The sequence below is a fragment of the Sphaeramia orbicularis genome, chromosome 20, assembly GCF_902148855.1.
Source record: "Sphaeramia orbicularis chromosome 20, fSphaOr1.1, whole genome shotgun sequence".
Taxonomy (NCBI): domain Eukaryota; kingdom Metazoa; phylum Chordata; class Actinopteri; order Kurtiformes; family Apogonidae; genus Sphaeramia; species Sphaeramia orbicularis.
In genome coordinates, this window is record NC_043976.1 from 30,028,944 (window position 1) to 30,056,315 (window position 27,372).

General features: G+C 36.1%; 1 protein-coding gene across 1 annotated transcript in view; it reads left to right on the top strand.

Annotated features, from left to right (window-relative positions):
• The window catches only part of LOC115411554 (cadherin-12-like), a 316,867-nt gene that overhangs the window by 263,561 nt on the left and 25,934 nt on the right, over positions 1–27,372 (top strand). The window contains exons 8-9 of the mRNA XM_030123742.1: positions 3,672–3,808; positions 16,681–16,802. Coding sequence (XP_029979602.1) covers positions 3,672–3,808; positions 16,681–16,802 — 259 coding nt within the window. The remainder of the gene's footprint in view (positions 1–3,671; positions 3,809–16,680; positions 16,803–27,372) is intronic.

The window sequence follows — 27,372 nt, forward strand, 5'->3', positions numbered from 1 at the left end:
TTCGCTTCAGAACAATAGACCCAATGACCCATCATGCATAGGGAATTATGCTTTTAGACTTTAGACTCAACTGATTCTGCTATTTAGCAGTATAGTGCCGCGTTATCTGTAGAAGGGGAAACAAAAGGGCATCATGAATACTGCATTGTTCGGTGGTTCTAAAGAGCTTCCTAAAGTTTGAATGAGTTTTAAAGATTGCACTTTTGGCCTTCGTCTAAAGTGGTAACATCACAAATCACAAGATACTGAGAACTCACACTGATCGTGAACTTTACAGGGCTTTCTAGCAGCAAAACCACCACCCCTAAAAATCAATGACCGTGGAAAATAAACTCAAATATCCCCACTATCTTCCTTAATTACCTTGTGTATTGTATGTAATGTTCACTGGACTGAATTAACGTTACGGGAGTTCAAAGCAGGCGATAACTCTGTAATTAATTTTCATATCTGCAGCTTTCAATGCGGACAGACTCTTTAGATCTGCCATTTCTTTCACACAGATGTTCAGCTCCATTCTCCTGAAAGATAACTCAGAGATTGAAGCAATTACAAGTGAAACATTTTTGATGTTTTCTATTTCAGATGAATGCAAAACATGTTCGCTTTTAGACATGTCTTAGACTGAGAGTGAGCCGTCGGTGGATTTTTGTCATGTTCAGTTTATTTAACCCTTTAAACCCTAAGCCTAAAATCGTCTGTCTGGACTTTTTTTTCTTATTTTGACTATAAAAAGGTTTAAAAAAATATGCTATGAGTGAGTCATTTTGCTCATTTTTCCAGAGCACTTAGAACTATCAAAATCTAGCAGTCCTTTACAATTTATTGCATGTTGTAATACTGCTAAAATGGTGTTGTGGAGATGTAAAGGACAAAGAAATTTGTGGAGAATGGTTGTCAATCAGGCCTTCTTTTATTGTATACAAATTAGAAACTGACAGACGCAGCTTTGCCCTCTCTCAAGTCAGTTCTGATTTATCCAGTAAATCAGTCTAACTTATAGAAGCCTGCGTTAAGCTTACATGGGATTGGTTAATAATATGACATATGATGCTGTCGCTAAACAGAAGAAAGAATATCAGATGAACACAGACAGAATGTATGACCCTGGAGTCATCCTGGGAAGTTTTGAGGAGTTTGAGTCATGCTGTACCTTGTGGTAATGTTAGAGATAAAGTAGCTTACAAAACATGCAAAATAGAGGAACTGGCAGAGTAAACATTCATGTTACGAAGGACACAGGTGTCTTATAAACTAGCAGTTTTGAGGAGATACAGATAATTCCAAGAACAGAAGACTTATGGTCAGTATTAAAATCAATATTTACAATGACTTTTCTCTAGCTTCTAGTACAGGTGTGAATGAAATTACCCTAATGACCCAATAAAGCCTATAAAGCGCAACGTCTCAGGTTTCAGAAACCTTTGGAATTTTTCCAATCGCACAAACAGTGAAAGACTTACAGCCATCCAAAATGCATACACGCAGCGTGTGTCAGCGATGACACATCAGGTTTTAAAGGGTTCATATTTTGCTAAACCCACTTTTATTAATATTTGGTATATTTATTTGTGTATTTGGGGACCCTAATAGTTCAAAAAGTTTGAATTTGAACCCTCCAGGTGCTGCAAAGTTATCTTTATATTCTTTTTGGTAAAAATCAAGTGGATTTCTTCAACCAGTTTTAATTCCTGCTTAATTTGTTATGTCTTTAACTAGTTACGTCATGATATTTTCACATATAAGGTCAAGACTTTTGACAATATTTCTCCAAGTACGCCATAATTGTTTGTCAGCATCAGCGTTTGTAGTCCATACTGAAAATATGTCCAAACTTCGAGCTGATTACCCTGGGGCGCTGATAAGGGGGGGGGTAAAGATGACAAATTCATGGGGCCCAGCATTTGTGGGGGGCCCATAGAGCAGAGGAGGGGGTCCAGTGGATAGGCTAGAAGTTGTGAAAATGTCCTGTAAGATCTGCTGTAGAAGAGAGACATAGAAGTCAGGAATTGGACGTTGAAACTATGTTAAGTTTCAGTTTGTTTTTACGCTAGCGCAAGTGACGTTATCTGTGGACTGCGCACCCCTGCTCCGACAGATTGACAAGATACTGAATTTTATGAAACGGCCCACAACGTTTAGCTTTCATGGGGCCCACAACTGGTAGCGGCGCCCCTGTGATTACCTGAAATGTTCAGTTGTTGGTTGTATTAATGAACACAAGTGGCTGAATTGCACAGCCAACAACCTGGAGAGGGTGGGGTCATGTGCATTTAAAGGGCCAGCGCTCAAAACGACTTTTCTGGTGTAATTAGTCAGAAATAGGGTTGAAGATGGACCTGTGGAGTTTAATTAATGAAGAATTCAGACCCAAGCATAGCATTTACAGTTGATGAAGACCACGGGGAAATGTTTTAAAATGCATAATTCCATTTAAAAACATCAAAATATCACTCCTTTAAAGACTTAACCTGCAGTATTGGTTAATATTTAGGTGTTTTTTCTACTACGAGGCCACACAGCCACAGTAGCAGCATGATTCCAATAAAAAGAAAAAAAAAAAAAAAAAAAAAAAGGTTTTACCCTAAGGAGAAATTGTGAATCATTGATCTTTTGCACTCTTTATTGGAGTTTGCCATTAATATCTATCAAAGAGACTCACAGTATTCTGACATGATCATGTTCAAGGCGAAGCAAACCACACAGAGTCAAAGAGATGACGTGGACAAATCAAAATTAAAAGCAGAAAAAAAAAAAGGTTGTACAGAAGAGGTTTTGTTATCATTCTAATTAGAGTAAAAGACTTGAGGGTCTGAAGTCACGTACGCGAAACCTCTTTTACTTAATGACTGAGTCAAGTCTAGTTTGAGGCCGTGCGGTGTAAAAAAAAAAAAAAAAACAAGCACTATAAATATTAATGAGAAAAAGCCTTTTAAGATCAAATAGCTTGCCATGAGAAGAGCATGGAAAGGGTTTATCTCAAAGGTCGAAACCCATGAGAAATTAACCATCTGTCCTGTGGAAGTGCCCATTAGCAAGGCACCAACCACCCCCCACCTCACCCTCCCAACCTCTGACCCTCTTGTGAAGAAATAACCAGAGACGACAGAGTTTTTTTTTTTTTTTTTTTTCTTGCAGGGACATCCACTGACTTGACTATCACGGAAAATTATTAATGAAAAATAGCCTTTAAAGATCAAATAGCATGGCATGATGAATGGCGCTGTCAGTGGCTAGCAGCTCGGTTCAGATCTCTTTGTAAGCCATCGTTTGTATTCAGAACTAACTGGGTTGCGCCAAAAGTTACATTTCACAGAGAGGACATGCAACCCTCTGTTCACACACACCAAACCAAGATTTTTTTATGCTTTTTGTTGTTCAGCAGCTGTGGCAGATTGATACCATTTCAACAGTGCCGAAAATTCATTTATGTTCCCCTAGAAAAACGTCCAGTCAGCATGGTCAAAGTACATGTGCCCCATTACTAACTGGAATGTATATGCGATCCTCAGCACATTTTCTGGAAATGACCATTCAGAATGAGTAATGAAGCTTACGCCAACATTATATTACACCTAAATCATATACATGAGTCCAGAGGGAGAATCTCTGTGGTTAATTCTCTGGTTTATGTTGAAAATGGACGCCATTAAACAAACATTTTCTTTCAGGTATTCTATCGACTGGAAGAGTGACTTGGACAGCTACTTTGACATTGATCCAGTGGAAGGAACTATTTCCACAAACGAACTCCTGGACAGAGAGAGCATCGCGCAGCACAATATCTCCATTGTGGCGACCAAACTTAGTAAGTATGACAACAAGATCGATTGTGATTCATGCAGGTGTCGTTGTCCTTCCTCCGCCATAATCTGTGTGAAGGATTTAACACACTTTTACTCAAGTCAATACTCAATCCCATTTTGCTGGAAAGGTTTATAGGTGACTATAAACCATGATGGCTCCCTCGGAGGGATGTATCTTCAGGACATTGTCTCCTCCAGCGAACCTGCCTCAACTCTGTTTTCATTTTTAACTGCCTTTTTTTTTTTTTTTTTTTTAACACGTTTGATGACATTGGCATTGGAAAGGAGCTTTTCTTGCCAGAGTAAACTTTTACTTACACTGCAGTAAAAGTGTGAGCCTTTTTTTTTTTTTTTTACAGCAAGCAGATGCTGGGGTATCACAACACTGCGAGCTAAGGTTTAGGGAGGTGCGGGGAGCGATGGCTTTAAGACGTGTCATCAAGCTAATTATGTTTTTATAAAGGAAGTAGAGCAAGTTTCCGGATAAATAAGCAAATCCATCGTCATCAAGTCATCAAATCTGCTAAGAACCGTCAAAGTCATTATCCCAGAGGCAGGCTGGTGCTCAATCAAAATTACCCACGCTGTATATTCATTAGGACAGACTGTGAAATATGGGCTGTTAAAACTTGAGTCATTGTCGCCTTGGAAACTGATATTACTCACTTCCCCTCAAGGTCATGGCAGTGACATGCTAATTCTGTTTTCTATGTATGTGTGCGTTTCTTTGTGTGGCTTTTTATGTGAAATTGTGACGGAAATGGATGATAAGGTGGCAAGGAGACGGTGTAGAAGAGGAAAGAGGAGGAGGAGGAAGAGGGAGGGAGGGAGGGGATGAAGAGCGTCATATGTTGAGCACGTGTGGGTACTCAGATCGCACCTGATATAGGATTCAAAGAAGATTCACAGCGCCTCAAATCTACAGCAGATCTAATCATCTACGCCTCCCACTTCATGTATTAACCCTTAAAGACCTAGAACTATTTTTGGCGACTTCCAGATGAATCTTTCTCTATATTTTACTTTTCCTACATATTTATTATAATATTATCTGATGAATTTTGGGTTTTTCAGAGAAAATCACTTATTTTTCTCTATCAAATTTACTGATCATGTAGATATTAAGAAAAACTGAGAGTAAATTTTAAGATTATTATGTCACAGCTAAAGAAATTGTGACTTTTTCAGCAAAATATATCATTAACTGAACATATAAACAAGTGTCTACATGCAGTTATTTGTCAAACTACATGGGTTTTATCGGTGCATATGATGGTTTCCAACTTAAAACGCTCGTCATCACCTCTGAACACCCAAGTAAGACACATTTGATGCCGTTCAAAAGCTGAGAAGTTGTATTTTACATGTACATTTATATGAATCATATAAATGTATTGATAGGATCAGTTGTTCAAAAGTTGCAGTTGGCTCGGTTAAATGATGTAGTAGTACTTTATGCTGATAAGAAGTTTTTACAATACACATCAGATACATTTAACACATTACCAAAATTAAACCAGTCATTTACAACGTGTCTGGCTTCAACATCTTATGAAAAAAACTGAGTAAAGTGAGTTCACATATCAGAGCTTTCAGGAACATACCCACAATGCATATTTGTATATTTATTATAATATTATCTCATGAATTTTGGGTTTTTTCAGTGAAAATCAAATATTTTCCTCTATCAAATTTACTGATCATGTAGATATTCACAAAAATTGAGTCAATTCTGAAATTATTATGTCAAAGCACTGAAATCTGAAGAAATTGTGACTTTTTCTGCAAAATATATAATTAACTGAACATATAAGCAAGTGTCTACACTCAGTTATTTGTCAAACTACATGGGTTTTATTGGTGCATATGATGATTTCCAACTTAAAATGATTTTCATTACCTCTGAACATCCAAATAAGACACATTTGATGCCATTGAAAAGCTGAGAAACTGTATTTTACCTGAATCATATAAATGTATTGATAGGATCAGTGGTTCAAAAGTTGCAGTTGGCTCGCTTAAATGATAGCAGTAGTTCTTTATGCTATGTGCTGTAGAAAATAAGAAGCCTTTACAATACACGTCAGACACATTTAACACATTACTAGGATTAAACCGGTCATTTACAACCTTTCTGACTTCAACATCTTTTGAAAAACCATGTAAAGTGAGTTCAGGGCCAAATCCACAATGCATATTTGCACATTTATTATAATATTATCTACTGAATTTTGGTTTTTCTGTGAAAATCAGGTATTTTCCTCTTTCAAATTCACTGATCATGTAGATATTCATAAAAAGTGAGAATAAATTCTGAGGTTATTTTGTCAAAGCAGAGAAATCTGAAGAAATTGTGACTTTTTCAGCAAAATATATCATTAACTGAACATATAAACAAAGACCAGAAGATCTGAACAAATCCATTTAACCTATTTTAGGCCTGTTTTGAAACTGAACATCAAACTGATCAATCAATCAATCAATCAACCTTTATTTATAAAGCGCTTTTCATGCACAGATGCAACACAAAGTGCTTTACAGAATTAAAAACAATTACACAATAAAAACAGAAAAAATGTCTAAATATTGTTTTTCATGATCACACACCCTGTGTTATAAGACGACCGTTGACTGGCAGTGATTCCTTGTAGTGGACACAGTTTCATTGCTTGTTGCCTCCATGTTTGTTGCTGCTGCTGCCACATGGAACTCCCATTCCCACAATGCAGTTCGTGACAAAATTTCCAAGCGGCCTGAGTGACGGATTGATTTGGTATGTAAACAAATGGACTGCTTGTGATGGAGTCATCTTCAAAGTTGTTCACTGTGAGGGAAGTGATTTAGGCGCTTAAATATAGAAAGACTAATGGATTAGAGATAATTAGGCAATCACTCCGGTTTTACAAATCTGAAGAAAAATTAGTGACGAAAGTCATACGCTGTTTTAATGAACAGAGGTGTGAATGTGCAGAGCTCTTCACAATCAGACTGACTTTGTTGAGCCTTTGCTTCTCTAGTATATGTACTGAAATGTCCATGAAAGTAGGCTACAGCCAGTGTGACTCCTGCTGGTCTGAACCATGCTCCGATAATGTCTGAATCTAGAATGATAAGATAAGATAAGGTAAGATAAGATAAGATTTACTGATCCCCCCCAAGGGGGAAATTCAAATGCACAGCAGCACAAGACAATATGCATCAAATACATTAGAAAAATAGAGAAGAGAAAAAAAATATAAAACTGCGTTAAAGTTATTAAAAATGACAAAAAAAAATAGTAATAATAATACATAAAGTAACAAGTGTGCAGTAGGTGACTCTGACACATGCAAAATACAATGTAATTTAATTTAATATACGTTTTATTATAAAAGGGAAGTGGACTTTGTCTGTGTGTCTCAGATATCATGCAAAATCCGGAAAGGCTGTGTTTTGACATACTTTTGTATTTTTGGTCAAGGAAGAGACTAGCGTAAACGGCAAGTTGGTAGGACCAATATTTTGGGAGATATTAGTAATTCTGGAATACAATAGCCTTACAATCACGTCGTTATGCCCAGAATCATAGAATCATTGAAGTGGGTTACCTAGCAACAGATAAACAATAGGGCCACGTTGCCATGGTGTCAAATTCCATGTGCAGAAAAACAGACATGCCAGCTGAGAGGTTATTCAACTGAAAATACTAGTGGAATTTACCAAGAAAGTAAAGGACTGAACTGGATCAGAGGATCTAGAACCCATGGATCCCCAGGGGTCAACTAGCTTGTATAATATAATATAATATAATATAATATAATATAATATAATATAATATAATAATGTTGACGTGTCTGTGAATGTGTCCAGGGTTTTGCAGAAACATTAATACTTCTGTTCTGTTAGGCGCTCACAGCTGGCAAAAAAGAGCCATTGGTAACTTCATTAACAGCAGATCAGTCCAGATCATTAACGTGGTGTGTTCTCCAGCTGTTACTCTCAGATTTCAGGTTTATAAGACAGATTGATTGGAGTGAAGCAGCCTGATCTCCGTCAGAGCTGTCAAGATATTTTTATTTTTAAGTAGCTGAAATAAATCCCACCTGATCCCACCTAAAATATCTGACTGAGGATTTCATCCTTGATATCAGTAAACATTAATTCAATATCACTCAAGCCTCACACACTTTAAGAGTTGAAGAAAGACAGAAATAGAAATAGAGTGACTGAGGACTGAGCAGTTCGTGCCAACTTTCTTCAGATGTTAACAGAACCAGATGAACTGCCAATGACATTCTGAACTGGTCTTTTGTGAGTTTTTTTTTTTTTTTTTTTTTTTCCCATTTTTCCAATTTTGCACAGAATGTATGAACATTACTTAATTGACATCCATGCAAATGACACAGGCGCACCAAGGCACTATTTTCTTGGCAGCACCATTTGCAATAATTTCACCCTTTTGCGGCCACTTTCTAAATTACATGCTATATTCTTGTCTTAGTTGCACCAGTTTTAGGAGTGAATGCCACACATTCTAGCCCTCAGTATTAAAGATCTACTGTTTTTTGACTTCCACATTATTTTTCATTGACTCCATTTAACCTTTACTAATTCGATTTATCACCATTTATTACAATATTTATCTCCATATTTTGCATTTTTCCAGTGAAAATCAGGTATTTTCCTTTATGTAAGATACAAATCATAAAGATTATCGTAAAATCTCATAGTCAATTCATCAAAACAGAGAAACCTGAAGCAAAAGTGAATATTTTAAGCAAAATATATGATTAGCTGAACATAAAAACAAACATGTGCAACTATTGGCGTCAGTCAGTAGATGTTTTGGGTGAATCAGTGTTGTAAAAGATGCCAATGAAAAGCTGAGGAAATGAATTTTACCTGAATAACTCAAATATATTGATAGGATCCAGTAGTTAAAAAAGTTTTTGGACATTTCAGATCATTATATTATTTTGGTTTCAAGCAGCTGTTTGGTAAAACTACACTAAACAGTGGTTTTCTATGTTTACTTCTGACATGTAGCTTCATTAGGGAGGTCATGATAACTTTTATATGAAGATCACTTGTCCTGGTAAAATTTTTGATCATTTGTCCACCATTTCATTTTATTCCACATTGTATCTTACCATGAAGAATCATTTCCTAACATTGAACAGTGGCACAAATGAATAAAAACTATATTTGATTGTTTATTTGACTGGCTGAGGTGTTGGTAAATATTTTAGCACATCACATAAATAATAACTGAAACACAAGAAGAATACAGAAATGAAATACTAATAAATAAGTAAATTTTAAGCCCAGGTGGTGGTATTAATTCCTCACCCATATGCCATTACACCATAAAAGAAGCTGTTACTCAAGGTCCAGAAAAAAGCTCAAAATGACATGGAAATTTAACATTTCTATTAGTTTCATCCTGCTGTTAGGTGAATAGAGCTGTTATAGCAGTTATACAAAATCATCATGTTTTACCTCACAATGACATCCATCAAAGCAGCTTTTTAAAAACGTTTCCTCTTCTTTCTCGTCTCCCAGTAATGGTTCAAAACACCCGACTTTTCTCCAAAAATACAAAGTCCAAAAACTGAAAGGAGACTTGGAGTTTTTATGTCCCAGAACTTTTTTTTAATTCCACCTTTTTTCTGTTTTATTCTTTACTCCTCTAAAATTTATCATGCGACGAACTCTGATTTATCTGCTGTCCACGTATTAAAAAGTGGTTATAAAGTCAGTCTGTTTCAGTAGGAACGACAGTTACATACTGCAACAACACGGATGCTGAACTATAAATAATAATGTAGGACTGTTATTTATGACAGCGGGAATGTGAGAAGTACATATTATGCTGCTATTACTCATATATTTTCACATATGTACAGTTTTTCCATACAGGACTTTTACTTGTAATGAGTATTATTATCATTATTATTATTATTATTATTATTATTATTATTATTATTATTATTATTATTATTACTACTACTACTAGTGTGTTGACTTCTGAGGAACCAGAGGTCATATTAATGCAGATATCTTGGGACTGAAGTTAGCAAATGCGTAGTTCCACTTTTTAACTTCATTTCCCATCATGCAGCGTGGTACTGCGCTTCCCGTCAACCGTCATGGCCATAGCAACGTGATTGTAAAGCTATTGTATTCCAAAATTACTAATATCTCCCAAAATATTGGTCTTATCAGCTTGCCAAGATATTTAATGTGGAGATGGGACTATTCCTCAACTGTAGGTACCAGTGTGGCCAGGTAAATACATCTCAATTTCTTAGAACTGTGGAGACACACACACACACACACACACACCGACTCACATACACAAACACACATAGATTATTTTATTGCATTATTATTTATGCATTTATTATTTAATAACGTTTGTCCCATTGAAATGGGAGATTTCTTTTTCAAGGGAGACCTGGCTAAGATGGAAGCGATACAGTCACATAATTACAGTTTTACAATACAATAATAAAGCATTTAACAGAAAAAGAAAAAAAAACAACAAAACAACATATACAATCAGTCAAAACATTCGCATCTACTTTAATGTATTGATACTAGTTGAGGATTGGAATACGTTTTCACCAAAGAGAACAAAAAACATAAATAGAGTAAATATCCCATCCAGGTCTAGTGAAGGTCTAAAAAATAATAGTTATACTGGTGTATTGTGGGTAGCGATACAGTCACATAATTACAGTTTTACAATAATAAAAGCATTTAACATTGAAAAAAAAAAGAAACAAAACATATACAATCAGCCGAAACATTTAGATCTACTTTAATGTATTGATACTAGTTGAGGATCGCAATACTTTTTCACCAAAGAGAAGAAAAAACATAAAATAAAGTAAATATCACATCCAGGTGGAGTGAAGGTCTAAAAAATAATAGTTATACTAGTGTATTGTGGGTAGCGATACAGTAACATAATTACAGATTTACAATAATAAAAGCATTTAACAGTAAAAAAAAAAAAAAAAAACGACATATGCAGTCAGTTGAAACATTTACATCTACTTTAATGTATTGATACTAGTTGAGAAATCGCAATATTTTATGACCAAATAAGAACAAAAAACATAAATAGAGTAAATATCACATCCAGGTGGAGTGAAGGTCTAAAATATAATAGTTATGCTAGTGTATTGTGGGTAGCAATACAGTCACATAATTACAGTTTTACAGTAATAAAAGCATTTAACAGAAAAAACAAAAAACAAAACCACATATACAATCAGTCGAAACATTTACATCTACTTTAATGTATTGATACTAGTTGAGGATCGCAATACTTTTTCACCAAAGAGAACAAAAAACATAAAGTAAATATCACATCCAGGTGGAGTGAAGGTCTAAAAAATAATAGTTATACTAGTGTATTGTGGGTAGCGATACAGTCACATAATTACAGTTTTATAATAATAAAAGCATTTAACAGTAAAAAAAACAAAAACAAAAACAAAACAACATATGCAGTCAGTTGAAACATTTACATCTACTTTAATGTATTGTTACTAGTTGAGAATCGCAATATTTTGTGACCAAATAAGAACAAAAAACATAAATAGAGTAAATATCACATCCAGGTGGAGTGAAGGTCTTTAAAAGAATAGTTATACTAGTGTATTGTGGGTAGTGATACAGCCACATAATTACAGTTTTACAATAATAAAAGCATTTAACAGAAAAAAACAAAACAAAACAATATACACAATTAGTCAAAACATTCGCATCTACTTTAATGTATTGATACTAGTTGAGGATTGGAATACGTTTTCACCAAAGAGAACAAAAAACATGAATAGAATAAATATCACATCCAGGTCTAGTGAAGGTCTAAAAAATAATAGTTATACTAGTGTATTGTGGGTAGCGATAGAGTCACATAATTACAGTTTTACAATAATAAAAGCATTTAACATTGAAAAAAACATATACAATCAGCTGAAACATTTACATCTACTTTAATGTATTGATACCAGTTGAGGATTGCAATACTTTTTCACCAAAGAAAACAAAAAACATAAAATAAAGTAAATATCACATCCAGATGGAGTGAAAGTCTAAAAAAAATAATAGTTATCCTGGTGTATTGTTTGTAGAGATTAACTCCACACTGCAGAAAGCATGTCCCAACACATGAGGTCAAATCTGTTTTGGACCTTGAGTGAGATTTGGCAGAACTTAGTGTTCAGGGTATTGGATAGCTTTTATGGTCCCTCTGTGATGCATTCTGTTATCATCTGAGGGATGCTGTCTTTCCACTGTTCGGATTTTAAACCATGAAGAACGCCAATAAATACTGAAGCAGAAGATGCCTTCAATGCCCGCACAAATAACAATTGTATACGGAAAGGTCAAATGTAGATAAAATACACAAAAAAATAAATCAAACAAAGTTCTTATTTTGAGTCGTGAGTTGCATTTTACCAATAAACCGAAAATTATTGTGCACCTCTGCCTTTGACCTGTCTCTGCATCTGTTTGTCCTTGCTGCTAGTGCTTTTTAACATTTATCCACCCACACCTTTTATTCACCGCCACCGTGACGAGAAGCAAACCGCCGAACAATGCTCGATGCCGGATGACATTTTCCTTGAGCGGAGGTAACTTTACTCTGCAGTGTTTAGCACAACAGACGAGTTGAGGGGACTTCTACTTCGCAAAGCCTTGGAGGTTTTTGTCCGGTCATTGCTAGACACTGCAGTCATGCAGCAAAATGAGAGCAGTGTCTGCTGCTCTCCTGAGACCCTGAACACAGCAGAAGGCGTGCTAAATAAGAGCCAGGGCGAGATTAACAGTTTGCTTTTTGGCATTTAAGCCCACTGGCAATTTTTAGGAGTCAAAGAGAGGGGTAGATCTATTAAACACAATAATAACCTTGGCAACATTCAGCGAGGAAGCATATTTGCAATCTATTTACGGCTCGAGCAAATGATTTAGTTTCACACTTGTCGAGGAGTTGTGAATTTGCTTACTCATTCTATGCACTTTTTAATAGTTGGCTATCCACAAGAAATCTTTCTATCTCCCTTTTGCAACACGTTTTATAGATTTGTGGTTGATTGCGTGCAAAGATGGGCTTTTTTTTTTATTAAAATGAGTTTAATTTAAAAAGTAATATCCAGTAGAAAAAAGCATTATGGGGCAGGAAACTTTATGGCTGACCACTCATGCATTTTGTAGCAATACAGGATTCTGATTCAATAAAATAAATAGAGCATGTGTTATTGGGCTGAAATGCTGACACCAGCCTGATTTTAATATAACCATTATACCATTGCTCCATCTAGTGGGCTGAATGATATATCACTCATGACATCCAGACAGGAGTGCGGTTAAGGAAATGGGCTTTTCAGATGAGGTGATAAACTCCTGTATCATATTTTTTTTATTGTTGTAGTTGTTGTTGTTGTTTTTTTCCTTTTTGGGCTGCAAAGACCGGTTTTAAAGAATTTATCGATCTGGATGATATGAAGGTGTTGAAAGTTTTCAGAGGCCGAAACATTCAGGACCTCAACGACAGGAAAGATGAGTATTTTTTGCTGGCTGAGCATCAATGTTAGTAGTTCAGACAGTGCAAAGCAGCAAATCCCATGCTCAGTGTCATTTTTACCTCAGTGGGAAGATTGCTTTTTCTATCAAGGTCAGGGACAGGTTACTAACCGAGCTGTGGCTGCGTCTCCAATCCCCTTGGGACGACTCTACAGATCCCCCCCTCCTGCATTCTTTCCTAACCACCCACCTACACACAAACCCCACCCCCCACATACATTGGCTTCTGCACGGACAAGCACAGACTAAGCCCCCCCCACTGCAAAGCAAAGCCTATTCCCACGTCAAATCCATAAAGTTTACCTGGGCTTTCACACCTTAAGAACATTTCCCCGTTGTGCCCCTTGCAGTGAGGAACTACTCAAACAATCAACCCCTGATTCATGTTAGGTCTCCTCAAGGGGGCACTTACATTATAATTAATATAAGCTTCACAAACTATGGCTGAAACTCACAACAGAACCTAAGAAAAAACAGAAAGTAGTGTTTTGTATGGTTCTAATAAAGAGGTCTTAAACATGCGGCCCGGGGGTGAAATGCAAAAATTATACTAAAAAATATTAATCATTCTAGTTCAGGTTCGGCATACAGACCAATTTAATCTCAAGTGATTGGTAAAATACTATCATAATAACCTATAAATACTCACAACTTCAAATTTTTATCTTTATAATGTCAACATTTTCATGTCATTTTACTGTATTTACACTAAAACAAACTATCATTTCACAAAAACGCAAATAACCTGAATGAATATGAATATTGTGAAATGTCTGAAGTACAATCTTAACAATATTCTGCCTGTTATTAAATGTTTTGTGAATTTGTTGATCCACTGTGATCTGTAAGTTGTAATTTACACATGTAAATGATAAACTGAGACGTAATATTGTTAAAATTACACTTAGTTTTCATAAGAAATTTCAGTTTTTTCATGTTATTCAGATTGTTTTAAGGGATAGTTGGTAGATGTAAACATTTTCATTGCATATAATTTCACTTTTTTCGCTCTAAAACACAGATGAAAATCTGGAGTTGACATTATTTATATATTACTATGTTATTATTTTACTGGTCCGGCCCACTTCAGATCAAATTTGGCTTAATGTGGCACCTGAACTAAAATGACTTCGACACCTCTGGTCTAATATCTTTGGATACTAATACTGTTGGAAATAACAATATGAATTGTACGACGTTTCCTTATGTTTTAATGCTATTGAACACATAGTAACTGATCAACTTGGCTGCCAGGTCAGAGCGACCAAGCAGATCGGTAAGAATCGGAAAATTCGCTTGGTGAGACCCAAAACCAGACAGGACAATCCCACACTTGTGTCCGGCAAAGATTAGAGAGGTCAACAATTAATGATATTCCCCTGTTTTGGCCAAAATGTCTGTCACATTTGAACCAATTGACCAACAGCTTAGCTCCATTTTTGGTTATGATGTCCGTTTATTATGTGTATTAAAAGGCGGGAATTAAAGGGGCTACGTTCAGACAACAGGTCTTAATGCACTATTTGGAATTTTTAGTAAAATATGATTTTTTTGTGTGCTTGTTCATATTACACATTAAATACGACTTCTATCAGTTTTGATCAGTTTGTTTTTCTTTAATGGAAAATGTAATTAGCGATGGAAAGTAACTAAGTACAGTATTAATTCAACACACTTTCAGTTTTATGCTACTTGTACAGGGTGGGGAAGCAAAATTTACAATGAACATTTAGTTGTTTTTTCTCAGCAGGCACTACATCAATTGTTTTGAAACCAAACATATATTGATGTCATAATCATACCTAACACTATTATCCATACCTTTTCAGAAACTTTTGCCCATATGAGTAATCAGGAAAGCAAACGTCAAAGAGTGTGTGATTTGCTGAATGCACTCGTCACACCAAAGGAGATTTCAAAAATAGTTGGAGTGTCCATAAAGACTGTTTATAATGGAAAGAAGAGAATGACTATGAGCAAAACTATTACGAGAAAGTCTGGAAGATACTATTAAAGAAGAATGGGAGAAGTTGTCACCCGAATATTTGAGGAACACTTGCGCAAGTTTCAGGAAGCGTGTGAAGGCAGTTATTGAGAAAGAAGGAGGACACATAGAATAAAAACATTTTCTATTATGTCAATTTTCTTGTGTCAAATAAATTCTCATGACTTTCAATAAACTAATTGGTCATACACTGTCTTTCAATCCCTGCCTCAAAATATTGTAAATTTTGCTTCCCCACCCTGTATGTATATACATTTTTACACCACTATGCACATTTCACAGTACTTTATAAAATTCCTATAGGCCAACAGTAGATTTGTTGGTTTACTAAAGTTCAAATTACCACACATGCATTTCTTAGACTATGTTCACACAGCAGGTCTTAATGCACAGTTCAGATTTTTTTTTGCTGAAATCCGATTTTTTTGTGTGCCCATTCATATTACACATTAAATGCAACTTCTATCAGTTTTGTGTATGAACTGAATGTGACCCTGAAATGACCCGCATGCGCAAAAGAGGTCCTGACATAGCACGTGACCACGCTGGCATGCACTACGTTCACAGAACTGACACTCCTAGGATGCAGAATTGTGAGGTTTGTCGCATTTCAATGGTGTAAAGGTCAGATAAATGCGACCTGGTTGTTCAGACTGAAGTCACATTGCAAAATATCAGATACGTATTGGATTTAAGACCACATATGAAAGTGGCCTGAGTCGGATTTGTGCTGTTCAAAGTGTCTTTAACCAATCGGATACAGGTCACATATGTGCAAAAAAAAAAAAAAAAAAACGGATTTGGGCCACATTTGTCTTGTTTTTGTTTTGTTTTACTATAATATTCCACAACAGTAGTAAAGAAACTATTCTCTCTATAGAGTCGTATTCCATAATGCGAGGCGTGTTTTATTTGTTGGCAGCACATGGGATGCATTTACGATGTGTTTTTATTTAATTCTCCTTTTCATCATCAATCAAAAGCATCATAAAACAGCAGCGCCCGGGTGAAATTTATGCATCAACATGTTCCAGACACATCAGAGGCTTTGTAGCATTTAAGCAGAGCGGCTTACAGTGAACGAGCGGCGAAGGCAGTTTAGCATCTGCTCAAGGACACTCGGGCACGACAGCGTCTTTACCCACTTCCTTCTCCATCACTGATAAACCTTTATGCTTGAGATGGTAATACTGGGCATTTCCACATGATGTCAGTGCTGTAAAAAGACTCATTCACTGTGTTTTTGTCTAAACCAAAATGAATCCCCCTCTGCTGTGCTTTCTTATCCAGACAGTCCGGTTCTGACCAGCCGCGTGGCCGTCACAGTCCACGTATTGGACATCAATGAGTTCCCGCCTGAACTCGCCAGTCCGTACGAGACCTTCGTGTGTGAAAATGCCAAAGTGGGACAGGTACGTTCACACGCCTTATATAAATAAAGCACATGTTCCACTGTTATGATGTGTTGATTGAAGTGTTGTTTGTCCTCTTAGAGCTGATACGCCTCGGGGGGGAGGCTGTAGAAAAATATCTTAAGGTGTAGAAATTGAATCGGAAAGGTGTGGATATGTATAAACGCTGGCAAAGTGTCACTGTTTACATTCAAGCAGCAATAAACACTGATTTTGTGATGTGGAGTGATAAAATTGTAGTGTTTTGTCCTGCTCCTTGTACCACCATATTGCCTCTGTAAATACACACACTTAGCTCCCATTCCGATACCTCACAGAAGGTGAGTTTTCAGTGTTTTATTCAAGGTCACTTGAATAAAACAATTTATTTTCACGGGGTTTTGCAGAAAACCCTTCAGCACAGAGTGCGAGACTAAATCTTGAGCTATGATTGTGTCATAGAGTTCGATTCAGCAGGAGAAGTAATCATAAAGCACAGCGGTGCTTTGCATATCAGCAATCCGGAGTACATTTCAGATAATATATTTGAGATGCAGCGGAGAATTTACTTGTCTGCATTGTAAACCACCTGCGCCTGTAAATTAGCCCATTAACTAGCATCTATATGCAGTTAGCGTTCTTCGGGAACAGCTTCTTTGGCAGTCTGTCAAATTGCCGGAGACTCCTCATCATCTTGAGGATGTTTTGTCGGTCCTCAGACCTGTCGCAATCAAAACAACGCCTCTGCCCTCTATTTGAAGGCGTCTTCCACGCATGAACATGGTTTGAGATTTCCATTGTTTTCGAGACACTTTTAACTGAACTTAGCTCTCAATTTACAACAAATCAAATAACCATTAAAAACATGAGGATAATGTTTATTGAGGATATTTATCGAAAAATACAGTTGCGATTTCATGTGTTTTTATGTGTTATTGTGTAAAAGTTCTCAGTAGAAATGAAGAAATTAAGATATTATGTAACATCAAATAACAAAACAAAATAAACCTGTTTTTTTTCTCCAAGTCCTAAATATACAGTCACGGAAAAAATTATTACACCACTCCTTGTTCTCTTCAGTTTCTTGTTCATTTTAATACCTTGTACAACTAAAGGTACATTTGTTTGAACAAATATAATGATAACAACAAAAATAGCTGATAAGAGTTTCATTTCAGAGCTGATATCTATCCATTTTCCATGTTTTCTTGATTATTTCAGTTCTTACATCAATATCTATGGCATTGTACTGACAAAAAAAAGTGCTTTTATTCATTCCATGTTTTCTTTTCTGTCTGTTTTAGTCACATGATACACACAGGAGTTAGTACTTGATTGCATAACCATTGTTTTTGATGACTTTTGATGGTCTAATAATTTTTTCCACGACTGTAGACAACATGTGTAGATCAACTGCTTCATAACTTTTTTAACAGTTACTGTAATGCAATGATACAGTAAAGATAAAAATGATAACAGTACTGTACGTGGAAAACTACGGTAAGTTTTTGACAATTGGTTGACAGTAACTTACTTAGAATTGATGAAAAGAACAACACTGTAGTGTATACTATACCTTACACTGTAAAACACAGTTGCAGCAGTGTGATAATACTACATATACAAAAATAGCAAAGTTAATGTGAGTGGGAAATTACAGTACGTTACTGACAATTTGTTGCTAGAAAGTTACCATATAAAATGTGATTTTTATGTGATTTCAGTGTAGTGTGAAAGTACTATAATGCACGGTTGCAGAAGGGCACTTTTTTTTTATTTTAAGGTGCTTTTAATAGTCTTTAAATGTCTTAATGGTCTTGCGCCTTCTTATCTTTTAGACTTGCTTTTACCCTATGAACCCTCGCGGACCCTGAGGTCCTCTGGCACTGGCCTTTTAACAGTTCCAAAAGCCAACACAAAAACCCATGGCGAGGCAGCTTTTCAGCATTATGCTCCTCGCCTCTGGAACAGCCTGCCAGGGAACCTCAGGGCTGCAGAGAATGTAGAAATTTTTAAAACCAGGCTCAAGACCCACCTTTTTAATTTGGCTTTTAACTGATGCTTCTGTTTTATCTACGCAAAGGTTTTATAGTTATATTTAATATATATATCTTAAGATTCTTTTAACCCGTGCTTCTGTTCTATCATTTTAATGTTTAATATTTTTATTATTTTCATATATGTCTTAAATTTAGCTTCTTTTAATCAGTTCTTTTATATCTTTTTAATGTTTCTTATTCTCCGGTGTTTCATCAGAGGGAGCCCTCCATGCCGGGGGGTGGCTGCGGACTCCAGGGGCTGTGGCGCAATCTCTCACTGGAGTCCGCTCCTTTCTGGTGGGTGGGGGTCCCAGTTGGCCCTCTCCCACTAGTTGGGATGCGGGGCTGTGTTGCTGGTGCCTGGTCGCCGGGGTCGGCGGCTGCCTCCTGGTGCGGATGGCTTCCTGAGACAGCGCCTCCTAAATTGATCTTTTACTTTTACTTGTACATTTTTGTTCTGGTCTACCCGTGCTCAGTCAGTCTTCGTAAGTATGTGTGAGCTTGTGGGTTTGCATGTATATGTGTGTATATATGTGTGTGTGTGTGTGTGTGTGTGTGTGTGTGTGTGTGTGTGTGTGTGTGTGTGTGTGTACGGGTGAGTGGGGGGCGGTACTGATTTTTAAACTGATATGTAAAGCACTTTGTGCTACAGTTTTTAATGTATGAAAAGTGCTATATAAATAAAGATTATTATTATTATTATTATTATTATTATTATTATTACTAATTAATACTTAAATTTTTATACTTTAAGAATGTTTATTTCCCACCTGCCTTTCTTTTGCACTGGTTTGTTGCGTATTGTTACTGTATACTGTTAAATTTCCACATGGTGGGATCAATAAAGTCTTATCTTACCTTATTTTATTTGTGTTAACTGTAGTTACAGTATTGTGATGATACTGTTAACACAAAACAGTAAAGCTACTGCAGGCTAAGTGGGAAAATGCGGTAAATTAATGGAAATTTGTTGCCTGTACATTACCGTAAATTGAGCTTGTAAAATTCACTTTAATTAACTTTTTTCCCTTCAAAATATCAGAGCTTTCCTCTCAATTCATTGTGATATATATATATATATATATATATATTTTTTTTTTTAAATATCATGACTTTGCTCTCTGGGTACTCCCACCATTCAAAGACATGCACTGATTGGTTAATCGGTTAATCAAAAATTGCCCATAGGTGTGAATGTGAGAGTGATTGGTTGTTTGTCTCTAAATCTCAGCCCTGCGGTGAAGTGGGTGAACCCCGCCTTCGCCCATAGGTAGCTGGGATAGTCTCCAGCACCCCCCACGACACTAGTGAGGATAAAGCTGGTTCAGAAGATAATGACGATCATGATTTTGACAAGAAATACGAAACTTTCTTTCCTTCCTTCCTTCCATAGTTGAAACTGAAAAAAGGCTTTTTACTTTATAATATTTTTAATTAATTACACACATGAAACAGGATTTTGATTAGAGACTTTAGAGCAGACTTTATGAAGTAGGCACCATGTGTTTAAGGAGCATCTCTCATTTGCTTCCTTGCGATTCTTCTCTTCCTTCCTCCTTTAATCTCATCTCCCTCCTCATCCTCCCTTCTCTTCCTCATGTTCCCCTCCCTTGGCCTTTAGTGCAGAGTACACACTTCCCTGTGGTGTTTCCACAGCATGGTCCCACCAGGTGTTGTGCACAGCTGGCGGATGATAAAGAATTGCAGATCCTGTCTTATAAAATCTATCACATGTCTCCCTGGATGATTACGTGCTCTCAGACTGCTAAAAAAAAACAAAACAAAAAACATACAAACCTCTTGTTTTGAATAGTCTCACACTGTGGCACATACTCCCATAGAAAGTAATCTGTATCCAGGATGTAACCAAGCAAGAGACGCTGCTTGTTATTTTCATGTAATATGTGGAGAAGGGCTTTAAAGTGGGAACTAATACGCAAAGTTTGCAAATAAAAATGATTAGCCATAGCGGTGATGTAATATAGTAAGATATTTTATTATTTCTTGTATTCACAGTCCTGACCAGTCAACTGGTCAAGTGTGAAATGAAAAAGCATTTATAAAGGGGAAAAAAAAAAATACAGCCGAGTACATACATTGTAGTAAAATAAATGAAAACTCCTACATATTAGATAGAAGTATGACAGTCCTGTAAAATGCTCTATCTTTTTTTTTAATGTATTGCCTTTGCTTTTATAACGCTCCATTGAAATGCTAACCTTTTAAATCGGTTTGTTATGCGGTTATAATTGCATTTACATTTACAGCACTTAGCTGGCACTCTTATCTGGCTCAACTTACAATGAAGCTGAGGGCAAAAGCAGGACACACTTAAAGACATTTAACATATACAATAGTACCCAGTAATAAGCATTCACAGCAACTACAGCTCCATTTGCAGTCGAGAGGAGATGCACTTTTAAGTACGAGTGAAGGGGCATTCGTACATAAAAGACTGCAATTATTATTGTAATTACACCCTCGTTGTTGTTTTTAAGAGCCGATGAAAAAATACTGATGTTTTAGCCCCATGGCTGTTCATACCAATTAAACTTCCATCAAACATATGGCATAATGAACCCAAATGCCTTAAAATAACATTGCCATATTACATTCTTCGAAACCAAAGATCTGTTTAATGTCACTGTTGTTTGTCTTTGATGGATTCGCGAGTTTTAGGTTTAAGGCTGTGAAACAACCTTAACCCATAAAGACCCAAACAGCTACTGGCGATTAAAACCGTCTACTGATGTAAATGGTTGAATAGAATAGAATAGAATAGAATAGAATAGAATAGAATAGAATAGAATAGAATAGAATAGAATAGAACTGTATTGTCACTGTCACAGGAACAATGAAAATCATTTAGCAGGTCATTTCAATTTAACAGCAAGACACTGTATAAGGAAAAAAATTAATAAAATACAAATATCACAGTGTTAAGAAAAGTGAACTGTGCAAGGGCTTCAGAATGAAATATTAATACACATGCGCTAACTAATACCCGTTGAGCCACTAATCCTATCAAAACATGTAAATAATTGGTGTAAAATACAGTTTGTCGTCTTTTCACGGTCATCAGATATGACCCATTTGGACGTTCAGAGGCTCTGTAGTTACCGTGGAAACACCATCATCTTCTACAACGTCGATTCACCAGTAAAACCCATGGGGTTGGATCAATGAAAGTAGACAGAAACACTTGTTTTTAGTTCAGTTATAGATACATTTTTCTGAAAAAGTCATTTTTTCTTGAGTTTTGTCTGTTTTTGATACAATAACCCTCAACTTTAATCTGAGCTTTAATGAACATGTACATGATCAGTGAATTAAAAAAAAACAACAACAAAAAAAAAAACAAAAAACCCACAATATACAGAGGATAATATTATAATAAATGGTGACAAATAACTTAAGAAAGGTTAAATCTAGAGAAAAATTCAATTGGGAACTGATTCGAAAGTAGCACTGGGTCTTTATGGGTTAAGGCTGTAAAATGATGTGCATCATGAGGATGAGGAGTAGCCTTTTCTGCATTACATCCATTACAGTTGACAGTTAGTCAAAGTACAATGCAGATGTAAATATTAGTGATAATTACTCCACTGGCAGCCCAAAAACATGCATTTATATGTTCCCTTTCTTTTCTGATGGTTGAGACATTATTGTCCACGAAAGACCAGAATATTATCACAGATTCATGATGTCCACTACCCTGAACTGTTACATTATCGACTAAAATTGTGTGTTTTCTTAAGTTTTGTGGACACATGCCTAAATAAATAAATAAGCATTGACATCTTTCTGTAATTCTAACTATAAACAAAATATTATCGATAATTTGTTACAAATGGTGGAAGAAAAACCACAACAGATTTAAAACACTATCATGTGAATGTATTAAGAGATATGGATATGAAATACTTTTTTATTTGATTTTAAATATTCATGGTTTGACGAAAAATAAAACATCATTAATTTCTCATGAACGCAGGCGTATTTTTATCCATATGTCTCACAAAGTTTTATGTGAATTCTCAGAAACTCTGCAAACTAAAATGCAAGTTTACGCTGCAAAAAAGGAGTGTCTAAAAACAAGATAAAAACACTAAATCTGAGGAAAAAGGTACTCAAAACAGGTGAAAAATCTGTACACGCAGCACTTGACAAGATTTCTTTCTATTCTTAAGATTGTTAAATCTAAAAATAAGCATGTCTACAGATGTATGAAGACTTAAAAAAATTAACTCTTAAAACAAGGTAAATTATCCAACACTTCTAAATCTAAGTTGTTGTTTTGTTTTTGTTTTTTTTATCTTGGTGAGAACCAAATAATTTGCAGTGTATGCTTCAGTTTGATACATTTATGTGAATAGGTTCAACATTATCATCAGCACTGTTTCATCCAAGATTGCAATTAAAAGTTGTATTTCGTATCGTATCTTGGTGTCTGTACTGAGGTTCCATTCTGGAGCTCCTCATATACAAGGTCATTTCTTCAGCGTTTCCCATTTAACCTTATAACGCCAAATGTATCATATTTGATACATGAGTTTTGAGGCCCTCTACATGATCAGTGTCATATTTGTTTTCTTGGAAAAACCTGATGTATACAATTAGATACATGCAATACACAGAAAATCCACCAGGGGGGAGGAATTCCTTCACCAGAGGCCTTTCCAGTGACACTACAAGACTGTCATTAATGAGGAAGGAGGCAGAACTTTGGTAATTTTGAGAAGGAATTACCAATTTGTTAGACATGTTTGTGTTATATTATGTTTTTTTGGTTCAAAAATAAAAAAATATTTGAGCATTGAGACCCAATGTATCAAATATGATACAAAATTGAAACTCATACATGGAAATTGATATTTGAAAAAAAAAAAAAAATTGGGTGGTTCAGAAGGACCAATAAAGGCTCCAGTTTCAAAGAACTGGACTTTTCTGTCAATAATTTAATGGTTCAGGCTTTACAGGGTTAATATGCCGTTTCATTTATGTTTATGTTTATGCATTTGGCAGACGCTTTTTTCCAAAGCGACTTACAGGGGAAAACCAATTAAATCACTCAATCAATCTAATTTTATTTATATAATGCCAGATCACTAAAAACGTTATCTCATGACACTTTATATATAGAGTTGGTCAAAACCAGACTCTAAGCCAATTTACAGAAACCCAATAGAATCCTCCAGGAGCAAACACTTGTGACTGGTGACAGTGGCGAGGAAAAACTCCCCTTTAACAGCAGAAACCTTGAGCAGACCCAGACTCCTGGAGGATGGCCGTCTGCCTTGACCAGTTGGGGTTAAAGAGAGAGGGTAAAGAAAGAGAAAAAGAGAGAGCGATAGAGATAGAGACTGGGGGAGAAGGGGGAGACGCATGGAGGCAGTTGAGGATAAGTGAGTGGTGATGATGAAGGCAGGGAAGAGGCATGACCACCGCAGCAGGTCCAGAAATAATCCTGGAAGATCATTTTGTAGTATTGATGCATGTACAGGGGTTGGACAAAATAATGGAAACACCTTAAAAAATCAACAAAATATAATTTAATATGGTGTAGGTCCGCCTTTTGCGGCAATTACAGCCTCAATTCTCCGAGGTATTGATTCATACAACTTGTGAATTGTTTCCAAAGGAATTTTAAGCCATTCTTCAGTTAGAATACCCTCCAACTCTTTTAGAGACGATGGCGGTGGAAATCGACGTCTTACTTGAATCTCTAAAACTGACCATAAATGCTCAATAATGTTGAGGTCTGGGGACTGTGCCGGCCATACGAGATGCTCAACTTCATTAGAATGTTCCTCATGCCATTCTTTAATAATTCCAGCTGTATGGATTGGGGCATTATCATCTTGAGGTGAAGGTGTTTCCATTATTTTGTCCAACCCCTGTATGTACACACAGTATGACACATCTAATCATAATGTGCCGAATCTGTTTCCATTGCACTTATTTGCATGTGCCTTCCAATATGACAACATTTCTCCCGCTACCTCATATTTCACCCGCCTTTCATACATCATGCAGTGGCACAATATGTCATTTTAAAAATACCAGGCTGTCATTACGGCCATTAGCTTTGATTTATTAAGAATAACTATAATAGTAATGCTCAATAATTGTTGCAGCTTCGTGTTTATTCATCATTAAGCCTATTTGATCACAGACAATCAATAGTGTGAATTGGACAGCTGCTGTGGGAGGCAACAGAGCAATCATCACACCTGGTGGGGGAAGGTGGAAGACGGAAAGAGAGAGAGAGAGAGAGAGAGAGGGAAGAACAGGGGTGAGGTGATGTAGCAAGGTGAGAGGTGATTAGTTGACCTGATATGGCGGGGGGGGGGGGGGGGGGGGGGGGGGTGTCCAGGGGTGAGGTATCAGATCATCAGCAGGTCAAATCCCAGGAGCGAAGAGCAGCAGTCTGGCCGCACAGCTGGCCTGGCAGGACAGCCGACTGCAGACAAACCTCAGAGACGTTTAGGGAAAAGAAAAAGGCGAAAGCTGACAGCAGTCTGCACCGAGGCGGCTGAATCAGCAGTCGGTGTTCAGCAGGTCGAAAGCAGAAAGTGTTTGCTGCAGAAAACTCCGTTACACAACAACATCAGTTTGTTGAAGTGTGAAAAGCTGTTATCCAGTTTTTGGTTTTTTTTTTCCCTCTCTTTCATTGTGTCTTGAATGTGGAATGAGCCTGAGTCCTGTTCTTTTTCATTTAAGTATTATGTAACACCACGTTCCGCTTTTTGACCCTTCATCTAGCAGCAGTTTGTCAAATAACCTTTAAATATTTTAGCAGGGTATCACTCAAATGCTCCGCGAATGTATCAGAACTACTCACAGATCAGTTCGCTGCCTTGTTTTTAGTGCCGACAAGTCTGACGCGCAATCAGTTCAAGAGTTTGTTGAGGTTATTATTCAGTGTTGAACAAAACAGGGAGGAAATATTCAGATCTTTTACTGCCGAAAAAGCACTGCATTTGAAAATATACAGAAATACTGAAAAAGTGTACTTTAAAATATCAAAAGTTATGCAGAATGCCCCTCTCCAATGCATGATTTTAATGTAAAATACAATATTATTTGATTTTACCACTAAGAAATACGTTCAAGAACAAATTCATGTTTTCTTTGGCAGTACTAGGTATATATTAGTATGTATACAGATGCGGAAAAAATTATTAGACCATCAAAAGTCATTAAAAACAATGGTTATGCAATCGAGTACTAACTCCTGTGTGTATCATGTGACTAAAACAGACAGAAAAGAAAATATGGAATGTCTAAAAGCACTGTTTTTGTCAGTACAATGCCATAGATATTGATGTAAGAACTGAAGTGATTTTGGTTATTATCAAGAAAACATGAAAAATGGATAATCAGCTCTGAAATTAAACTATTATGAGCTATTTTTGTTGTTATTATTATATTTGTCCAAAGAAATGTACCTTTAGTTGTACCAGGCATTAAAATGAACAAGAAATTGAAGAAAACAAGGGTGGTCTAATAATTTTTTCCACAACTGTATATGTATAATGTTGCATCATACATAGGTCAATTCAACTGAAATCTCATGACTGAACATCTCTAATTTACTTTACACTTTTTGAGAATTTCCAAAGCAATTTAGTTCTGAATAACAAAGCAAAAAAATTACAATTTCAGCAAGCTTTAATTTACCAAATATGCAATTGTGGATACTTTTTTTTTTTTTTACAGAAGTTAACCCTTTCATGCACGAATTATGAGAACCTCAGTCAAGATTTTTTTCTTGAGTGTTTTTATTCCTCTATAGGCATGAAGAAAAAAAAAAAACAATGTGACTGAATTTTTTTTTAAATGAACCTATTTTTCATGGAATTACAAAAATGTCCACTCAGCTGGACACCATGTATTTAATTTTAGAAGCAAAGAAACAAGTATTTACTGATATACTATGAGGTAAAAACATTTTTAATGCTGCTAATTTGATGTTTTCTCACATTTTAACAATACCTGCATGTAGATAATATGCAACAAAACAAAACAAAACTAGGGATGTCCGATATTGGCTTTTTTGCCAAAAACTGAAATGCCGATATTGTCCAACGCTTAATTTCCGATTCCGATATCTACCGATACCGCTGCCGATATATGTGGGATATTAAACTAATTTTAGGTAACATCACATATCTCCTGTCATGGAATTAACACATCACGCCTAATTTTATTGTGATGCCCCATTGGATGCATTCTCAAATGCAACAAGGCTTTCAAAATGTAAACACTGTCTGTGCAAAGAATACATACTTCAACTTAAGTTGTGGAAAAAAATGCCATATTTATTTATTTTCTCTCCCTCCCTCCATGAGTCTATTACAGTGTGGCAACTCTACTGTGCAATTTTGAAAACTGCACATTTCTTTCAGCTACAAACAATGCTTCATTTACACGTCGGTAAATGCCGGCGAAATCAAGGCATTATTTTATCGGTTTTAATGATAGGCAAAAAAAACAATAACGATATTCACCGATATTACATTTTTATGCCAATATCGGGCCGATAATAT